Below are 20,363 nucleotides of genomic sequence, written 5' to 3' on the forward strand. Positions count from 1 at the left end.
ATAAAAGCCTTACAGAGGACTTGAGTTCAGATCACAATGCCCATGTCAAGGAGCTCACAACCATCTGGGGCTCCAGCTTCTGGCCTCCAAAAGCACCTGCATTCATACATACACACATACTTAAAAATAAATCTTAAAAGAAAACAAAAGACTTCATACCACACACACATAAACACACACACACACACTTAGAATAAAAATAAATCTTAAAAGGTAACAAAAGACTTCACACCACAGCAGATACCAGGAAGTGTTTAATGCGGCACATGCACAGCCTTTAGACACAAGACTGACAAGTGAACAGAAGATACCGCCCAGGCCACCCCTGCACCACCAGGCAAGAGACCCTATCTCCAAGCAGCTGGACTGCGAGGCAGTGTCAATCAGCAGTGCTTGTGAGGCAGGTGGTGGTCAGGGAGCACCTGAGGCAGGGACTATGACACGCTGGGAGGCAGGCGTGCAGCTGCTGTCTTCTCCACCACGAAGCCATAGTTATACTGGGGAATGGAGAGAGAGGGGCTGAGGAGGTGCTGAGGACTGCAGGGGTGCACTGGAAATGACTGAGCAGTGGGGACAAACTAGGAACCGATGTCCATCCCTGGGGAAGATCTGGGGGCCTGGGGACATGGGGTGGGGCCCCAGCCCTTCATGCACTCCGGCACCTACCTCCTTCTCAATGTCTGCCAGCGACTTAATGGTCAGGTCCCCAAAGGCAGACAAGTTCTAGTGGACAGAAGTGAGAGCGTGAGGCCAGAGTCCCACTAAACCGTGGTGTAAGTGCACACCATTTGCACATACACACACTCACCAAGGCCTATGAGATTCAAGGATAACTTCCAGGAGTTGATCTCTCCTGCTTTGTGGGACCCAGGAACTGAATTAAGGCAAGGCTTGGTGGCAAGTGCCTTTACCGGCTGAGCCATCTCCTCATGCATGCCCCTAGCTTCTCAGATGGTGTTTCATACAGCCCAGCTGGCCTCCTGTCTCTACCTCCTGAGGGCTGGGATGACAAAGGAACACCACCATACCTGGCCCCAAGTCTCCCATCTTTCAGGAACAAAAGCCGGAGTCTCCTCCCTCTCCCCCCACCCCTACTCTGGGATCCCTTGGACGCTATCCCTCATCCATTCGGGTCATGGTCACTGTGCTGGGTCACACAGCAACAAGAATGTCACAGCCCCTTGAACAGGGGCTGACTAGTGTCCAGACCCCAGGGACATTGACTCACCAGAGGCCCGCAGCTCTTGCCCTCGAAACGGGGGTGCAGTGTAAAGGGAACTCCATCCATGGCTGTAATGAAAATTCCCAACATAGGCTAATTCCCACAGTGGCCGCCATCTTCATTAGAGCGGCTGTAACTATTGCTTTTGGGTCCCATGTACTTCTGGAACTCACCTTTGAACTATAAGCCCAATAAACCCACTAGCTCCCTAAATTGGACTCTGGCAGCACTGTACTATGTACTATGTGGAGAAATTGGTTAATGTCATCCAAGAAGAGGGTCACACAACATACCCTGGATTCTGCTCTGAGCACCTGCAAAATGTGAGGTCCCAGTTGCCCCACCTCCCACCATCAAGGGGGCAAAAACACAGTTTGTGAGCTGGAATCAGCAGTTAAGAGTCCAGGTTCATTTCCCACTACCTACACGGCAGCTCACAACCCTTTTTAACTCCCATTACAGGGAATTCGTCTCCCTCTTCTGCCCCTCCCAGGGCAATGCACACACATGGTGTACAGGCACACGTGCAGACAAAACACGTGCACACATAACATTAAAAATAAATCTTAAAAATAGAAAGCTTGGTGGGAGGGCCAGGGAGGGGCCACATGCACCCTGTGCCTTCCCAGGGAGAATCAGTCTCCACTCTGTGTCCACTCTGTGCCCACCTGAGATGCCATAGAGACTGGAAGAATCATAGATGGAGTCATTCCTCCGCAGAGTGGATGCTCGAGAGCCCAACCTAGACAGTGTCCGCTCAGCGTGGCTGCCTTTGCTGGGGAGTAAGGGACAGTGAATTCAGTCAGGGTGGAAGTCTTCCTCTTGGTCCATTTGTGCACCGGGGTACCTGAGCCTTACCTGGGCTGTGTGGTTGGATCCAATGAAAGGCTGCGCATATCCTGGCTGACAGTGCGGGGCTTGGGCAATGGTCTTGGGACCTTGGATTTCTTACACCAGATGGCAAAGCCACCCATGTCCCTGGAGCGAGGAGATGGAGAAGGGAAGGAAACCAATGCTCTGCGAAGCTGGGGCTGGACGAGCAGGCCTGTGCTTCTGGGTGTCCACCATTTGGGGTATTTTTCTCTTAGCAGCTCCACCCCATCCCAACCAGGATACTGACTGGGGCCCATGAGATCCCCATCCCCACATGCAGAGAGATGAGAAAGAGGGTAAGATCTGGAGGTAAAACACAGGAGCTCAAGGATGGGGATGCTCTACTCTACCCCACACGCAGGTATCCAGGCACTGTCTTGGTCTTCCCACTCAGTTTCACGTCACACACAACCATGTCGGCAGCCCCCAAGGGCATCAGCTTCACACACATGCGCTTCTTCTTGGACACAGAGGCCTCTGGGAGTGGGGGTAGGGGAATAAGAGAGGGGGCAGGGCAGGGAGGGAGCACCCAGAGATGCTCACCAGTGGTGTTTAGGGGCAACACTGGGGAGCTGGTTAAAACATAAATGGTATAATCATTATAATCATAGTAAGGACCATACTAGTTTTGGAATCACTGAAGCAGGCTGACCTTTGCTGAGTATTTGTGGGGTGGTTGTAGAGTCAACAGTGGAACACGTTTTGGCAACCCAACCTCACTTTTCCTGGTCCTATAACCTGGGGGGGGGTGATGTCACAAAACTGCTCTTAAAAAAATCCAGCTCAAGACTGTTGTGTGTACTTCATGGGGTCAGGAAGGCTATTTCGTATTATATGTGTCTATTTGTGTTTATGAGAGAGTCTCATGTAGCCCAGGTTGGCCTCAAAATCACTGTAGCTGAGGATGGCTTCCTGAGTGCTGGATGGCATTCATACTTTATGTGGTGCTGGGAATGGAGCCAGGCTACATGCACAATAAGCAAGAACTCTGCTAGCTGAGCGATTGTACCCACCTTAACTTTTGTGACAGGGTCTCACTCTGTAGTCTATGCTGCCCTGGAACTCACCACATAACCCAAAGTGGCTTTGAACTGGAAGCAATCCTCCTGCCTCAGCCTCTCAAGTGCTGGGATAAGCAGGTTAAGACAGCTGCAAGGGGCTTGGCCCGATGGTTCATGCCACTTGAATCCCTGAATGAGAGGACTGAAGTTCCAGGCCAGCTGAGACTACACATTGAGACCCTGCCTCCCCCCAAAAACCAATTAAACACATAAGTCCAGAAAAAGCAGCCAAAGCAGGGTAGGAGAATTTTCAGAAGCCTCCTGTCTGCACACTGACCTGACCCTCTGCAGAGCAGCCCGCCAGCTTGAGTCACTAAAGACACCTTGAGAACCAACCACCTTCGGGGAGGTAGGCAGCTGGGTCAGGCAGAGGGGCGGGGAAAGGGAGGCTGAGCTATGCAGAGAGGAGGGAAAGACAGTTCCAGGTGGACTCGATGTGCAAGAGCCTGGAAAGGAAAAGAGAATGGCGAGGATTCCCTCGGCCACAGAAGCAGAGGGCAAGCAGTAGTGACCAGTGTCAGTCAGTAAGGCGGGTGGGTGCGCCAAAAACATTTGGGGTTATTGTTTATTTTGGGACAGGGTTGTGACAGGCTGGTGACAGGTGTGCCCCACTATGCTCAACTTCTCAGGGGAAGCTGAGACTAACTCACAGCCATCCTCCTGCTTCAGCTTGAGTGCTACTATAACAGGTGTGTGTCAGCAATTTATTTTGGGGGTAGTGGGTTGAGACAAGGTTGTAGTCCAGGCTGGACTTCAACTCCCCACCATCTTCCTGCCTCAGCTTCCCAAGTTCTTCGTTGGTAGGTTGTGCCTGTCTGCCCAGCTAGGTCATATTCTGACCAGACAGCTGCTCCCTGTGACTGTCACTCTCCCGTGGGCCCACGGATCTTACTGGTGTCTAGAGGGTCGTTGACTGTAGAGAAGCCGGATGGCAGGGGGCCCTTGTCCATCACGATCTGCAAGTCTACTACCACATTGTCCTGAGGGTTCTGGGAGTAGGAGAGGGAGCAGGTGGAGGAGGGGGGACAGCAGGGAGGGGAAGGGTTAACTTTGTGATCGGGGAGGATGGAAACATGGAGGAAGGGCAGTGGGTGTCAGCCGGGTGAGTCAAGGGAGAGTTGGAGGAGGGTCGGGGGTGTCAGCGGGTAGGGGAAAGGCTTAGGATCGGGCTTTCGGATGCCCGGTGCTTACCCTCAGGCTGCCCAGCGGGCTCAGGCACAGAAAGTAGCCGGCTTTCTGCGCGAAACCGCGGCCAAAGCTGGCGGTCGTGCCCTCCACGGTGCAAGTGATCTGCGGGTCGCACGGGTCAGCGGGGCTTCGTCCCCTCCCTGCCCCGCCTCCGCCGCCCTTGCCCGCCCTCGCTCACCGCGCTGAAACCCGCCGGCGGCGGCGTCAAGGCTGACGACCAGACCAGGCCCGCAAGCGGCTCCATGTCCACCCCGGAATCCATCGTCCCTGGGAGCTCAGAAGGCAACTAACGCCCTTGGACGGCCCGCAATCTCGGACTACAACTTCCACAAGACCTTGCGAACGTGCCCGCAAAGTTGCTAGTGCTCATGCACAGATACTGTGGACCAGTCAGATGTAGCGGTGGAGCCACGCCCTATGGGCACATCCTTGAGCAACGTTTGCGGAAAAAAGGATTAGAACTTCCGCCCTTAGTCACCAGTCAAGGCGATGAGGGTTAGGGTTCAGCTCCCGGTACGGACTACACTCCCCAGAATGCCATGCGACAACACCCACTAACCCCTTCTGCTTTTGCAGAGATATTGGTCTAGAGGGGCCAAGTAACACTCATCCTGTCATTCCAACAACTCCAAGAGGCGGTGCTGAATGGTGAAATGACCCATACGAGATAGTAACCAAAAACTAGGCTCATTTAACTAAGCCAATGAAAACTACAAGAGTCCTTTAATAATGGCCAGATCAGGAGTAGCTGAAGCTCAGAAGTACAGCGTTTTGTATCGGTGTCGAGGAGGGGGGTAACATGATGACATCTGTCTTTTTGCACATTTGAGCAGTATTTTCCAGGCACAAGACAATTAATTTTGATTTACAACTTCTCTAGTTATTTTAGTTTTATTTTTTTAGCTTGCATAAACATTATTTTGGTTAATACATCTGGACTGTCCTCAGGGTCAAGATCAGCCCCCAAAAGTGTTGCCAAGGCAGGTGTGAGTGTTAGTGGGTGGCAGGCACAAACGCAATCAGAACGAGATGGTGTTAGTCATTTCATTGTGCACAAGTTCGAGGTCCTGGGCTATATGAGACCTTGCTTTAAATTAGAAATAAATTTTTTAAAAATCATTAAAATATTGGCGAAAATGAACTAAAAACGAAAAAATAGAGGAGAAAGGAGAAGTTTGAACACTTTCAGTTCTAGGACATTTGACAACTGGAATCATTGTGGCTGTGCAGCTATTGATTAAATAACAAGTAAGATGAACTTGAAGGTCTGTTCACAGGCAAAGTTAAGTATTTTGTTGTTGTGGTAGTGATTATTTTTTGTTTTGTTTTGAGGCAGGGTCTCTCTAGGTAGCCATGGATGTCCTAGAACTCATTCTGTAGACCAGGTTGGACTTGAACTCATACAGATCCACCTGCCTCTACCTTCTAAATGCTGAGACTAAAGGTGTGTGCCACCACTGCCTGGCTTAATTTTATGGTTCTTATAGACTAAGAGATCATTTTTCTATGGGGATGCAGATGGAATGCAGAGCCTCACACATACTAGGCAAGCACTCTACCTCCAGGCTTACTTTGATCCTGGTATATATTTTCATTTATGTATTTGTTACATTTGAAAAAGTTTGTTTTGCTTATTTTGGGGGGATGGAAAGATGCTCAGTGGTTAGGCGTACTGGCTGCTCTTGCAGAGGATCCAGGTTCAATTCTTAGCACCCGCATGGAGGTTCACAACCATCTGTAACTTCAGTTCCAGGGGATCCAACACCCTTTTCTGGCCTCCATAGGTACTAGGCATGCATGTGGTACACAGACAGACTTATGGGCAAGATATTCATACATGTAAAATAAAATAAATAAATCTAAAAAAAATTAAAGTATATCTTGTATGTGTGTACACAACACAGTACATACACAGTTAGAACACTGGGAATTACTTCTATCCTTCCACCTTGTAGGTTCTGGAGATGGAACCCAGGTTGTCAGCTTTAGTGACTGTTGTGGAGTGTCCACCAGGGAAGACTGATCAGACATGGGTTTAAGCCAATAGAATCTGTTTATTGGCCAGCCAAGGACTGCACTGGGTGTTTGGGATCCCAGTATAGACCCAAGCCATTTTATGGGTGAACTTTTAAGCACAAAATCCATGTCCTCAGTTGATATACTTCAGTTAACAAGAACAGTCAGCCAGAAGCAGGACTATAGAAGCCAAAAAGCAAAGCCAGTCTGTTGTGCCAGGTTCACAGAGCCCCAGACTAATCCAAGGAGCCAGACAATTCCCATGCTGGCCAGCTTGGATCTCACTTCATGGAGGGAGAATGAGATACCAACCAGCCAGAAAGGGAAGCTTTTAAAGGGGAAGACCACAAAGGTTGAAGGTCACAAATTCCAGAATTTCCATGGTTACTGAAGGTCATACAAAGTACAGAGTAAAGCAGTAACTACATAGATTAGCAGAAATGGGTTAATATTTAAGACAGAGCTAGCCGGTAAGAAACTAGTAACTGGCCAACAGAATTATATCAAATACAGAGTCTCAGTGTGTTAACTGGGGCTGGCGCGGTGGCAGGACAAGACCAGGCGGCAGACGGGAGGAAAAACCTTACTCCTTACATATGGTGCCCACGTGGCTAATAAGAACTTCCACTTAAAATTTAACAAAAGCTTAAAAAAAGGGTTTTTAGAAACAAAAGAACAGAGACAAACAAGGTTTCTTAGTAATAGCATTTTTCTCAGTTAGACTCTAATTTGCGAGAGACAAGCAGATATTTGCACAGCTCCTTTAAGGGAAGATTCCTGACTCAGCATAAGCGCAAAAAACCACAAGGCTTTAAAAAAAAGCACTGCTAACAATTCATTGGTGTGTATGAGAGCTGGCAATGGCAGTGATCACATCTCCAAGCTGGCAGCATGCTTGCTGGATGGCAGCGCAGACCAAGGCAGTGGGCACAGCTTTCAGTGCTGGCGGTAAAGGTACCTGCCACCATCTTTTATAAACCGCAGCACAAACAACTATGACTTTCATTTTAGCAATGTTGTTGTTTACCAGATAAAAGACTCGTGGCCAGGAAAAGGTAAAGATTTACAGTAAAGACAGACTCACATTAAAAAAAAAAAAAAGCTCTAAAGGTTTACACTGTGTTTTAAAATACATGTAGACATGAAAAAAAAAAAAAGAATAAAATGGTTTTAAAAAGACAAGAGGAACTGGATGTGGTGGCACACGCCTTTAATCCCAGCACTGGGGAGACAGAGGCAAGCAGATTTCTGTGATTTGCCAAGTAAAGCCAAGTATGCAGAGTGAATTCCAGGACAGATAAGAGTTACACAGAGAAACCCTGTCTCAAAAAAATAGAAAAGAAACAGAATAATAAAAAAAAAAGCCACAGATGGAGAGAATCTGGATACTGTACGGTATTCTATTGTCTTTGTATGGCTTGACTGCTGAGGAAACAACTGTTAAAGGAAATACTGCTGGATTAATTCAATTTATATATTTTAAAAATGCTTTGACTCCAAAATTTAAGTTTAAGGCCAAGTTACTGGGGAAAAGGATTTCTATTTTTGTTTCCACAGAAAATGAAAAGCTGTGGATTCCTTCCAGACTAATGTGGTTTGATCAAGCCAGACCCCCTGAAACAGCATCCCAGGTGATCCAACATTCAAAACAGTTGGGACAAGCCAGCCTTGCAGACTACAGTCAGAATTTCTGCGTCTTCTTAGGATTCCCCCATAACAGCGCCCCCTACCAGCAGGAAGCAGTTTGGAAAGAACAACATCCAAATTCCCAAATATTGTTTATAAATGTTTGTTTTCGTTTATATGGGGTTGATTATAAATGGTTAAGGACCACAACCAATCTTTTTTTAAAGGTAAAAAGGGAATTATGGTATAGATATGAATACTTTGTTTTGGAATGGATTTGCATTTATTGATACAATTTAAGGTCAATTTTGTGATATGTATATTTCTCCTCTTGTTTAGGTATTGTGTTTATATAGCTCATTTAGAAATGTAATGTATAATTTAGTACAGATTATAGGTAGTTACCTATTATAGTCAAAACTTATAGCTAGGTGAATTAGGTTTTCTAGATATGCAGAGATGTATTTGAGATAGATAGGCATTCTTCAAACCTTTCAAAGACCTACAGAATATGGCATTTAAAATGGTTTAGGGTTTTTCTTGACAATGAGACATAAATGCTCCTGGCAACACCACCTGCATCAGAAAGGAAGATGGACATTGAAGAAACTCGTTATGGAGCTTACTTCCAATACGGCAAGACTAGCCATTTGGACAAGATACTGCTCTTGTCGGGACTGTTTGACTTTATGCTGTATAAACTGGACATGCAGGACCCACAGAAAAGTGACTGCTGATTAAAGATGGATATTGCTATAGAGTTCCTGCTTCATGGAAGAGTCTGTCAGACAATATGCAGGACACAGAGAAAAATGATTGACAAACTGCCAATACAAGAAGACAGTTTAAAGTTTCCTACTTTGCTGAAGAGTCTGGTAGACACTCTATGGCCTATGGGCTAAAGATGAAAGATTACAGAAGAACTTCAGGTGACTGACAAGGCAGTGAGTTGTCTCTGTCATTTCTAGAATTTATATATTATCCTTCTGTGGTCTTTGAGGGAGTTGAAGACAAATAGTTATGATTATAGTTTTCCTTAGTTAGGATTAAAGATAAGTTACTTTAGACACACAAAGATAGGATAGATGGTGGAATATTTTCTTCAAATCTTGCTAAATGTTAATGGACTAAATATTGTTAACTGTGATTCTTATTTGATAACTGTTGTGTTATATATTTTGCCATGTTAAGGTTAAAACCCTTCTTTTTATTTTAGACAGAAAAGAGGAGATGATGGGAGATGTCATTCTGTATATGTTTCTCATACTGGTTAATGAATAAAGCACTGTTGGCCAATAGGAAAGGAAGATAAGAGGGACTAGGAGACAAGGAGGAAAGAGGAAGTAGGAAGGAGTCAAGATGGAGAGTCTGGAGAGAGCTGGACGCCAGAAGGCTCTCCGAGGGTAAGAGGAGACCATGTGGAAATACATAGATTAGCAGAAATGGTTAATACTTAAGACAGAGCTAGCCGATAAGAAACTAGTAACTGGCCAACAGAATTATATCAAATACAAAGTCTCAGTGTATTAATTGGGGCTGGCGCGGGACAGCGGGACAAGACCAGGCAGTGGGAGGAAAAACCTTACTCCTTACAAGTAACTATATATTTTAAGCAAAATACATTTGAGTAAGATAAGACAGGACATGGAGTTGCAGGATTACAGGGTCACAGGGTCTTCTGTTATCCCCTGGCATGAGGGATTTTTACAACCATCAGGGGACCTTTATGACCAGCAATTATCAGATATAGGAATGTTGACATAAGTGGTGGACAGTCACCTCCCCTTCTGAGAGGGGGCTCAGGCACCAGCCATGGTACTCCTGATTTAAGTTTTTTTTTTTTTTTCCCTTTACCATTAGGAGTTCTCTTTCTCTGTACAGATTTAGGGCCCAAGTTTTATTTTTGTTTTTTGGTTTTTGTTTTGTTTTGTTTTGTTTTTGTTTTTTTGTTTTTTGTTTTTTTTTGTTTTTTCAAGACAGGGTTTCTCTGTGGATTTGGAGATTGTCCTGGAACTAGCTCTTGTAGACCAGAGCTGAAAAAGCCTCGAGAGCTGAGCAGGCCTAGAAGGACTGTAACACTTTTCACAGGGGAAACTTTCTTCTAGCAAATGTAACAATTTGGCTGGGGAAGCCTTCCTTTGCTGGAACAGAGCTGATACATTGGGAAAGCCTTTCCCTGACGCAGGGCTGTAAGCTGCTACATTTACTGTCACTGTGGTATTCCTTGGTTCACTGAGTGCCAGAATATCTTTCCATCTGAGCTGTAACACTCAGTATTCTTTGGCTCCCAAGTGCCAGAATCCATCCCATCCCATCTGAGCCATTAAAAAGCTTACAGTTGCAATCTGTGATAATGAAGATGTGGGAGAGATGAGGGGTTGTCTTGATATTTGGCTTAGAACAATAAATAGGAGGCAGGAAAGAGAGTCTAATAAGACAATGGGTGAAGCCATGAGTTTGACCCATAAGTAGTGAAAGACCCCAAGAGTTCAGAGTCTGGCAGCAGAGGCCCTTGCCCCAAGAGACGAGACCAGACCACTGGATGCAAGTGCAAGAGGCTGTTTAATGTTTACACACAGGTACCTGTGGACGCTTCAGTCTTTCAGGAGACTGAGAGAGCATGCATGGTTAAAGCATATGCAGTTTATATAGGGTTGGGGTGGCAAGAAGCAGGCTTACAGAAGCAGAAGCATGGTTACAGGGATTTCATTGGTCCATTCAGTTAAGGCAATTGGGGTCAACCAAGGACAGAGTTGCTTATTCGGGTTGGGCACAAAGAATACAAAGAATTCAGTTATGACTATCTCAGCACTCTGGTGGTCTCGATAGAATGCTCCCAGGACCTTCTGTTCCCAGATATCATCCTGCTGACCTTGCTTTGGTCCAAGCTGCAGACCACAGATATCTGGTAGGCGTCAGAGGAGAGGAACATCTGATTCCCTCCTGTACTTTCCCATAACTTGACCTTGGCAAGTTAGCAAGAGCAGCTCAAACAGGCAATATGCATAATGGGGGTCTTTCAGTAGCACACAGCCAGCATTCTCCAAAGCAGTCAGGCAGGGTATTATTTAATTTTAATTAGTTACTTAATGTTGGAAACCAGCAGTCTGCTGACCCTGCCCCCTGATGATGGGCAGAACATGCATGGCCATATCATTGCTATGTCACTTATAACAGGGCTGCGTAGTGGACTCAGTTTCCCTTTTAAAGCAAGTGTGCCCCCCCTCTCTCTTCCTCTCTCTCTCTCCTGCTTTTGGTTGACCATCAGCTAGCCTTTTCTTCTCCCTGCCCAACCCCCCCACCCATTCCTATGTCTCTTCCCTTCTCCTTCATTTTGCTTTTCTAAATAAACTCCTCATTTAAGCTCTATCTGCCTGGCATGTTATTCCCTCCACCTCAGTCACCCTCACCTGCTATGGAACCTGCTATGCTCTCCCACATGGTCCTTTACCTTGGGACTCCACTCACTTGGGGCTCTCACCCGGGACCACCCCCCCACCCCCTTCTCCAGCTTTTATTATTATAACTGTAACTAAAGAACAACACTTAATAGCTCATATACAGAGGTTAAGGTCTGAAAAAAGGGATGGTATGCCAGGGAGGTGGGATCAATATCATCAAAAAGGTGTGATATTAGTGTAATGATTCAGGCATTATGCTGACCCCACACCCTGACAACAGGCAGGATGTGCTATAAAAGATTTTCAGATCATTTGTCTGTGCAGTGGCACAAGCTGCCATCATTGAAAATTGAGCATACCAGTTTAAGCCATCAAAATATGCTGAGGCCACATTTTTTGCAGTAGCAGAGTGAGGCTTTAATAAAATCCAAATCCATGGAGGAAGAGAGAATGGGTTGCAAAATGACCTCTGGAGCGAGTTCTATACACTTTTGCCTTTATATCTTTTGCTGTCTGATGAAAATGGCTCTGCCAGTGTCTCCCAGAATTTATTAGTTCCAGACAATATTTTTTCCCCTTAGAACCTTGAGCATCGCTTTTAGGCCATAAAACCCATTCTTATGAGTGAGGTCACCTGTGCTTTCCAACAGCCTAAGTGACTTCTATGTTTACCTCAGTCATTGTCCCTAGACCCTAATTTTGAGCATTGTTTCTGAGTCAACAAGAACCCACCCTATGGATGAAGCCAGATGTACTTTGCAAAGATCCACAATGCAAACATGTGCTGTGCATTTGGGACTGAGTTAATTATTATCTGAATACTTTTTCCCAAAATTGTGCTGTGTTTACATATGGCTGAAGTAAAATGATCTGGACCAGATTCTAGAAGTCCAGTACTAGTTACAATAAGATCGGGTTGACCCGAGTTTCATTCTTACCTCACCCTGATCAGTTTTCCCTGCCTCCTGTGAATCCTTCAAGGGAATCCCCACACCACACTGTGTCTCTGGCAGGATCATAGACTGTCTGTATGGCCGGAATGATGGTTGCTGCCCCAGTAAATAAGCTTTGTCGATCTCAAGGGCCACAACCCCTACTTGCATCCTCTGGGGATGTGAAGCAGGGCCACACACATGATGCACTTGTTGGAGGTGGAGTAGCCATAAAGGGAGCTTCCAGATAGAGGGCAGATGGAGGTCTGCTGCCTCAGGTACCCATAAGTCCTTCCAGAGGAGCCAGGGCCCCAACCTTGGCTCCCGAAGGTAACAAATATTTGAAAATGACCCATTGAGCCAAATTTGTGTTGTAATCAGGTTATGGATGGAAATCTGAAAAAAATGTACAGTCCCTCCAGTTGTCAGAGTAGTGCCTGCAACCAGGCCTGTTAAAATCTGCCTCCCTTGGCCAGACAGACAGGAAGTTCCTTCCAACCCCCAAGAGAAGGGCCTCTCTCCTGATGTCCCCTTTGTGATTTGGTTTTTGTTTTTGGAGGTGTGGAAGGGGGCAGAGGTATATGTCTAAAGCAGGGTCTCATGTAGCCCCATCTAGACTGGAATTACCATAAAGCTGAGGCTGACCTTGAACTCCTGTCCTCCTGAGTGCTGGGATAGCAGGTGTGCAGCAATACTCCAGGCCCCTCTCTGGCTCTGTGCTGCTCTGCATGTTCTGAATGGTACTCATCATCTTTCTTCAAAACAGGGCCCTAAGCACCAGGCAGTGATTCATGGTATTCTGTGTGGTCATCTTTCCCTTCCCCCACCAACCACTACAGGGTTGCCATTGAGTGGCCTGCTGCATACTGAAACACTTCTGTCTCTTCAGTGACCCTCTAGAAAAGATGGCCCTTCCTATTCCCATTTGCAGAGAGCTTGCTGTATGGGTGCCAGTGTCGCTGCGAGGGTGCTGCCAGTGCCAGGACAAGAGCCTTCTTGTTGGCCCCGGCCAAATGGGGAGGTGCAGCATGGGTCTCCCCTCCCTGGCCTGCCTTGGTTTCCTGCTGTGCATCCTCTAGTCACAAACACCATAGGTCCATGGTCCTTCCGGCACCACGGAGACCGCTGACCACAAACCCTGGCCTTTGCCCTTCAGTCTACTCAACCTTGCAACTTCAGTTTCCTTACCTGAAGACCAAAGCAACAACTATTATGGATAGCCATAATTCAGATAAGTCTCAAGCGCACAGGCGCCAGGCAACCGATGACTGGACAGGGAGGAGGACCAAATGTTTTTTTTGTTTTGTTTTGCTTTTTTTTTTTTTTTTTTTTTTTTCCTTCCAGGGTGATTCTGCTGCAAGCCTCTGCTCAACACGGCCGAGAGGAAAGCCTCCCTTTCCAGGAAAATGAAACCGAAAGGCTGTCTTTCCCAGGAAACTAGCAGATAGCACCAGGACTGCTCTGGGACTGCCCCTAGGGACTCTAGTTACTATTGGCTAGAAGCGGGGACTTATGCTAAGGAGGGGAGTGACCTCGAGAGAGTTCCAGAGTCTTCTGGAGGTCTGGGCTCGGGAAACCACATGGCACCCACTTTCTACCACCATCTGCCAGTGCCCATGGAGAAGGAGCAGGGACTGGACAACCGCCGGCGGTGGCTGGTGGCCGCAGCCTTGGCGGTCCTGATTCAAGCGGTCTTGGTTATCTTGCTCATCATCTTCGCCCTCAGGGCGAACAGCGAGGCCTGCTGGGACGGACTGCGGATGCAGGAAGAGTGCCACAACACCACACACCTGCTGCAGCATCAGCTCACCCGCGCCCAGGATAACCTGGTACAGGCAGAGGCACAGGCAGGCACCTGCAACCAGACCGTGGTAAGGCTGGAAACATCCCCTCCAAGGCTCCAAGTGACTCGGGGGAAGGGGCTTTATCCAGAGAGACCTTAGAACTCCCTACAACTCCGAAATCAACTCCAGGACTTGGAGGGGTCTCCAAATTTTGTGCAGGGTGCTGAAGTTAGCTTGAAAGTGGCTTAGGGGACCAGTATTGGGGCTTCCTGGGGATTTCACTCAGCTCTGATGATTGAAACTTTTTTATTTTTTTTTGAGACAGAGTCTCGCTATGTAGCTCAGGCTGTCCTGGAAGTCACTCAGTAGATCAGGATGTCCTCGAATGCACAGAGCCTGCGTCTCGAGTGCTGGAACTAAAGACATGTGTTACTGAAACTTTGAATGCATTTCTTAGGGACCTTGGCCGGGAAGTCCCGTGGTGTTGTGTTTGGGAAGGACTTGCTAAATCTGTATGAGCCGCAGAACATCTGGAACTTTCGAATAGGGTTTGGTTATGAAGAGCTTTCAAACTCCCGTGGTGGGGGGTGCTTAAAACTGCCATTTTGGAGATGGCACGTTTATTGGTAGGACTGGGTAGAGGAGGGTGCTAAAGGGGAACCTAAAGGGCATTTTTGTGGGGTTTTTTATTTGGGGCGGGTAAGAAGGCCTCCTGATGATTTGGCCTGGAAAATTTCCAAGACAAAGCCAACCTGTGCTTCTGCCGATTTTCTGACTCAGGTGACCCTTCAAGATTCCCTGGAGAAGAAGGCATCTCAGGTCCAGGAGCAGCAGGCTCAGATCCAGGAGCAGCAAGCCCACATCCAGGAGCTTGAGAGTGAGAAGGGGTGGAGTGGGGGAGTACAGGGGACTAAGAGAGAATAGAGCAGGCCTCCAGGTTGGGAACTGGGGAGAGGCGGTGGCCCAGAGTGAGGGGGCCTCAGAGCTATGGGCCATCTGCTTAAATCAGCATTCTTGAACATTGGTGGATCACGGAAAGGTCTCACTGGCCCTTCTACAGCCCTACAGAGGGGCCTCAGGCTGGCCTTTCCTCTGATCTCCCCTCCCCCCATGCCCCCACCCTGGCTCCCGCCATCCTCGGCCTTGGTCTTCCAGCTGTTACTTTGGGGTGCTCTCCCTGTCCCTGCCCTCCTCTGCTGTCTCCCCCTTGCTGACCACTCACACTGGCTTTGCTGACTAGCCCTCTCTGTGAAATTGCAGGCAGAGTCGAGAAGTTGAACCAGGAGCTGGAGAAGCTGAGGTTAGAGACACGCCCCTTCCTACCCCCTAACTCCCTACCCCCACACTCTCCACTTCCTTCCTCAAGATTGGGAACCTACGTGGCTCACACAATCCACAGCTTAGGTCTGAGCTGTGAAGAAGGCTTAGTGAAGAGAGCTTACAACACCTGAGTTCAAATCCCCAGCACCCACTTAAAAACTAGCTGTAGCTATGTGTGTGTTGTCAGTACTGGGGAACAGACAGAAATATCATGGGTCTCACTTGTCAGCCTGATTAACCCAGGCAGTAAGCTTAATGTTCAGGGAGAGACCCTGCCTCAAAAATTAAGGAAGAGGGTATGCAGGCAAAATTGTAGACTTCCCTGCCACATATTAAAGTCCCAAGCTCACTACCAAAATGTAACAATAACAATTGCATAAATAAATGACCCAGAGACTGATATTGGGGGTTTAAACTGAAGAACAGGGAAACAAAGCAGCCAAGCTACCAGAGAGCTCTTACCTCTAACAGGGCTGGGGCTGGAGAATGAATGCCTGATCCTGACTACTGAAGACCCTGCTTCTATCTTTTATAAATTTCTAGGGTGGGGATTGAAGGCGTGAGCTCTGTTATTCTTTTAGACTGATTCAATCTTGTGTATCTTGGGTGGCCTTAAACTCAGAGAGATCCTTATACCTCTTAATCCTGAGTCCTAGGATTAACAGTGTGTATCACCACCTCCTAGCTTCTGACTGCTGCCTGACTTCTGTGGCTTGTGGCTGACTTTGATTTCTGAATCCTTGGGCAAGATTTAATACATCATAAATAATGTATCGCCACAGACAATTAATAAAAATAAGATGGAGCAGGCACACGGCTCACACTTTAATCCCACACTCTGGAGGCAGAGGCAGGTGGAACTCTGTGGGTTTGAGGCCAGCCTGGTCTACAGAGCGAGTTCCAGGACAGCCAAGGCTACAGCACAGAGAAACCCTGCCTTGGAAAACAAACCAGAAAAAAGAAAAAAGAAAAAAAATCCTCTGAGGGAAAACATCCCTAGCACCACTGCCATAGGAGTCCAGTCCACCTCCCCCTTCTAACATGGTGGGTGGGCTGCCTAAGAGCCCCAGCTTGGTGACACAGTCCTAAGACCCTGTGGGACAGGAAGAAGCTAAGCCACCAGGAAGATCTCAGTCCCAGGCCCTGGCTGCTCTTGTAGAGGACCTGGTGTTGCTGGTCCCAGCAACCAGGACACTGGGTAGCTCACAACTGTCCATAATGTTAGCCACCTGTATGAACTCCATGCCTCTGGGCTCTGAGGGCACTCTACACACACACACACACACACACACACACACACACACACACACACTCAATAAAAGTCAGGGCAGGTGAGGTGATTCTGGATAAAGTGTTTGCAGCACAATCCTGCAAGCCTGAGTTTGATCCCGGAACCCACATACATGCCTTTGACTCCACACACATGAGTACTCATATACTCCATGTACACACTCTAAATAAAATATAGTAAAAATTTAAAGAAATAAAAATGAAGTCTAAGGAAAGAAAATGCCATTTTGAAATACTAAGAACAGGGCTGGGGACATGTTAGACCCCTGCCTAGAATCCCCCAGTGAGGGACTGGGGTGTGGCTCAGTGGTAGAGCCCCTGCCTAGAATGCCTCAGTGAGGGACTGGGGTGTGGCTCAAGGGTGGAGTTCCCGCCTAGAATTCCAGTTTCAAACCAGCACAGGAACATTTAAAAATGAGGCATATCATCAGGAGTCAGGTGATCTCTGCCTGAGTCATTCCTTCTACATCCAGGGCCACAGAGGAAGCTTCTAGCACACTGCAGCAGAATTCTGCCAGGTCGGTGGTGGTCTCCAGCCTACTGATGCTCGCAATGCCACTATTCCTGCTCTTTTGAGGACCCAATAGCTGAGAGGTGAGGAAATGGGTCCAGGGATGGTTGTGAGGGGTGAGGAAGGTGTTGTGCATATGGGTTATACTTGGGCCAAGAGAGGAGCCAGCTCAGGGAGGAGGGCATGTCCCTGGGTGGGCAGGGTGGAGTGGCAGTTAACAGCTGAGTCTTTCCCTTTCTTTAGGCCACAGCCTGTTTTGATGCAGATGCAGTTGCACCTCTTTGAGGTGACTGGGGGATCCTGGTGGCTCTGGAGGAGTCATGGCAGCCGGAGGATGTAGAAGCCACTGAGTGGAACCTGTACTGTACCTTCCTCCCCGCCTTATGACTGTCGAGGGTGAGAGAGCCACCGTGATGAGCTTTCATGGTTATTGGGGAGGGGGTCACTTGTTTGTGATGTCTTTGAGCTCTGGGAAATTAAATAATTTGGAAAGAAAAAAACTTGCTTCTAAGTATCTAATGTCACTGGACCCCTGCTTCTCATCACTGGGGGCCCCCCTGCAAGTTAAAGTGGACACAGCTTGCTAACCATGCCCGTCCATTGCCCCCTTTGCACCCCGGGCCAGAGGGTTCAGAGAATGGCTCCTGCCTCTCGGGGTACACTCCTCACTCTGAGACCAGAATGACTGTCATGCTCTTCTGTCTCCCATGGCGAGTTCTGGGCAGGGGTTTGTATTAGTCAGGTTCAACAGAGCAACAGAGCCTATAGGAAGAAAATAGACAGGTAAGTGATAGAGAAATAGATAGATAGATGATACAAAGAGATAGATAGAAAGACAGACAGATGATACAAAGAGAGAGATCGATAGACAGATGATAGGTAGTAAAGCAATAGATGATAGATAGGTAGATAGATGATAGGTAATAAAGAGATAGGTAGATGATAGATAACAAAGAGGTGATAGGTAAGTGAATAGATGGATGAATAGATAAATGGACAGATGGATGAGGCTCACAGGCTGTGGTTCAGTTAATCCAACAATGGCTATCTGCCAACAGAAGACTTTCAATTGTCTAAGAATTTTTCTGCTTCTACAGACCAAACAAAAGTTCAGGCTTATCTATTTCCTGCCTGAAACACAATGTAGCTACTACCAAAAGTCCATATGAGTTATGCCACCATAAAATTCACCTTGCCTGTGCTGCTCATTATGATAATTCAGTCACCTTGCATTTGGTGATTCAATGAAGTCACCTGACCCCTGCTACTTCTGGGCCTAATTAAACCCATTGTGTTTAATCCAACCAGCAGAGCAGCAGCATCCCTAAACTTAAGCTCTGGTGCAAGAAAAAAGGGTGACAGCAAAGCTCTTCAAATGTACTGGTGCCCCTCTCACCATGTCTTCTGGACCTTTCCATGGTTAAGGATTAGCTTTTACAGTGTACCTTAGTATTGTAGATTCCCTGAGCCATAAAATCCCTTCCTCAACATTAGTCCAACAGATGTCAGGCATCTCCTGTCCTCTTCAGTAGGCCATCTTTTAACAATTGCCTCAGTCAACATTCAAGCAAACTTTTGACACCTTTTTAACTGTGCATACTTCCATATTAAACCTAGACTCTGCACTCAGAGGGCCCATGGATCAGGCTGAGTTTATGGATATGGGCCCTCTGAGTGCAGATTCTAGGTTTAATATGGACCTGATTCAGTTGTATGTTCCTTCCACCTTTATCCCACACCCTTAAAGCCCATTCCTACATGTGTTCTCCAGACTGCTGCCTGAGTGCATTAGCGAACTCACTAACCTCCTTTGTAGTGTAGCATTCTTCCTCGTGGACTACACTTTCTGTCTCCCATCTAGAAGCTTGCTTAGCCTTGAATCTGGTTATGGATTTAGGGTTGAGGGACAACAGCATTTTCTTCAGAGAAAACACTTTCCTCAGTCAAAGGTAAAAAGGCAATATCTCAGGTGGAGGTGAGGGTACATCGTCAGCTGAGGGTGGAGAGATGAGAGATGACCACTTGGGATCCCTGTGTAGCCCCGGCAGAGTGTCAGGTCTTGGAATTACAGACTGCTGTGAGCTGCCATGTGGTTGCTGGGAATTGAACCCATGTCCTCTAAAAGAGCAGCCAGTGCTCTTAACTGATGAGCCACCTCTCCAGCCCCAGATAAGCTTTTAAGCACAAAAACCATGTACTGGGCTGACATCCTTCAGTTGACAAGAACAGTTAGACACGGTACTACAGAAGCCAAAGAGCACTGTTATCTCAGTTAGACTTTCCCAGAACTATGGGTTTGACGGATCAGGTCTTTGTCTTCACCCCAGCGGTGGTACTGTCTGTGGGCTAAGTCTTATAGCTTGAATGGTAAGTCCACCATGGTGTCATTTGTGCTAAGAAGGGGGCCCATTTACATTTTCTTTTGTCAATTTATCCAGAGGTGCCTGCAGCAACCAACCAACACCAGCAGTTTCCTTATTTTTCCACAAATTGTCAAAAGTTTTGGATTTTTTTGGGGGGGGTGGTTTCAAGACAGGAAATTTCTGTATAGCCCTGGCTGTCCTGGAACTTTCTCTGTAGATCCGGCTGGCCTCAAATTCACATAGATCCACCTGCCTCTGCTTCCCTGGTGCTGGGACTAAAGGAGTGTGGCCCCCACCACCCAGTGCAGTTAAGTCTTGTTATGGACCACTATCTTCTATTTTCCATCTCCCAGATTCCTCTCAACCCCAGTCCCTAGCTCTGATACCCCCTCCCTCTACCGGATATCTCTGCATTCCTCTGTTAACTTCCTTCCTCCACATCCTCGTGGGGTGAAGCTATTGTCCCTGTCTTTTCCAGCCTGCAGTACTGAGGCTCACATACCTGTTCCCTTTCCGCACCCTCTGGGCCCCGAATGCCCATTCACAGGTACTCCCTGTTACTGCCTGTAACTCCCTTTGTCTCTTGATTCCTGTTAACCTCGCATCATTGTCCTTGTCTCCATTCACAACTGGTGAGCAAGCTCAGGCATATTGCACAAGCATTTTCTAAACCCTCAAGCTTGAGGTGTCACTCAACTCTGCTGTTGCTGCTTCTGTTTGTGTGTGTGCACCTTTGCATGCTCCTGTGTGCACGTGTGTGTGCTCAACCCTGCTGC

The 20,363-nt window shown here is 47.4% G+C and overlaps 2 protein-coding genes across 3 annotated transcripts; one reads left to right on the forward strand and one right to left on the reverse strand.

Moving 5' to 3' along the window:
- Positions 1-241: 241 nt before the first annotated feature.
- Positions 242-4,682, reverse strand: Mvb12a (multivesicular body subunit 12A). Its single transcript, XM_051178150.1, has 9 exons — positions 4,523-4,682; positions 4,348-4,446; positions 4,049-4,145; positions 2,446-2,572; positions 2,081-2,200; positions 1,891-1,997; positions 1,229-1,290; positions 667-723; positions 242-497 (listed from the first exon to the last, which is right to left on the reverse strand). The coding sequence occupies exons 1-9, from the start codon at positions 4,604-4,606 to the stop codon at positions 435-437; spliced, it is 816 nt and encodes a 271-aa protein (XP_051034107.1). The 5' UTR covers positions 4,607-4,682; the 3' UTR covers positions 242-434.
- Positions 4,683-13,736: 9,054 nt separating this feature from the next.
- On the forward strand, positions 13,737-17,724 carry Bst2 (bone marrow stromal cell antigen 2). Of its 2 annotated transcripts, XM_051178151.1 has the most exons (5): positions 13,740-14,190; positions 14,884-14,980; positions 15,364-15,403; positions 17,187-17,307; positions 17,468-17,724. In XM_051178151.1, the coding sequence occupies exons 1-4, from the start codon at positions 13,900-13,902 to the stop codon at positions 17,287-17,289; spliced, it is 531 nt and encodes a 176-aa protein (XP_051034108.1). In that variant the 5' UTR covers positions 13,740-13,899; the 3' UTR covers positions 17,290-17,307; positions 17,468-17,724. The 2 variants fall into 2 exon arrangements, 1 of the variants encoding a protein (XP_051034108.1); XR_007834082.1 differs by lacking the exon at positions 15,364-15,403 and having other exon boundaries at positions 13,737-14,190.
- The last annotated feature ends 2,639 nt before the right edge of the window (positions 17,725-20,363 follow it).

Source organism: Phodopus roborovskii, unplaced genomic scaffold (assembly GCF_943737965.1).
Source record: "Phodopus roborovskii unplaced genomic scaffold, PHOROB, whole genome shotgun sequence".
Lineage (NCBI taxonomy): Eukaryota > Metazoa > Chordata > Mammalia > Rodentia > Cricetidae > Phodopus > Phodopus roborovskii.

Coding starts and splice junctions, on each gene's coding strand:
- Mvb12a (XM_051178150.1), bottom strand. CDS start 4,606: ATGGATTCCGGGGTGGACATGGAGCCGCTTGCGGGCCTGGTCTGGTCG. Junction 1,998..2,080: donor GATCCAACCACACAGCCCAG/GTAAGGCTCAGG, acceptor CTTACTCCCCAG/CAAAGGCAGCCACGCTGAGC. Junction 498..666: donor TGGCAGACATTGAGAAGGAG/GTAGGTGCCGGA, acceptor TCCATTCCCCAG/TATAACTATGGCTTCGTGGT.
- Bst2 (XM_051178151.1), top strand. CDS start 13,900: ATGGCACCCACTTTCTACCACCATCTGCCAGTGCCCATGGAGAAGGAG. Junction 14,191..14,883: donor GCACCTGCAACCAGACCGTG/GTAAGGCTGGAA, acceptor TTTCTGACTCAG/GTGACCCTTCAAGATTCCCT. Junction 15,404..17,186: donor CAGGAGCTGGAGAAGCTGAG/GTTAGAGACACG, acceptor TTCTACATCCAG/GGCCACAGAGGAAGCTTCTA.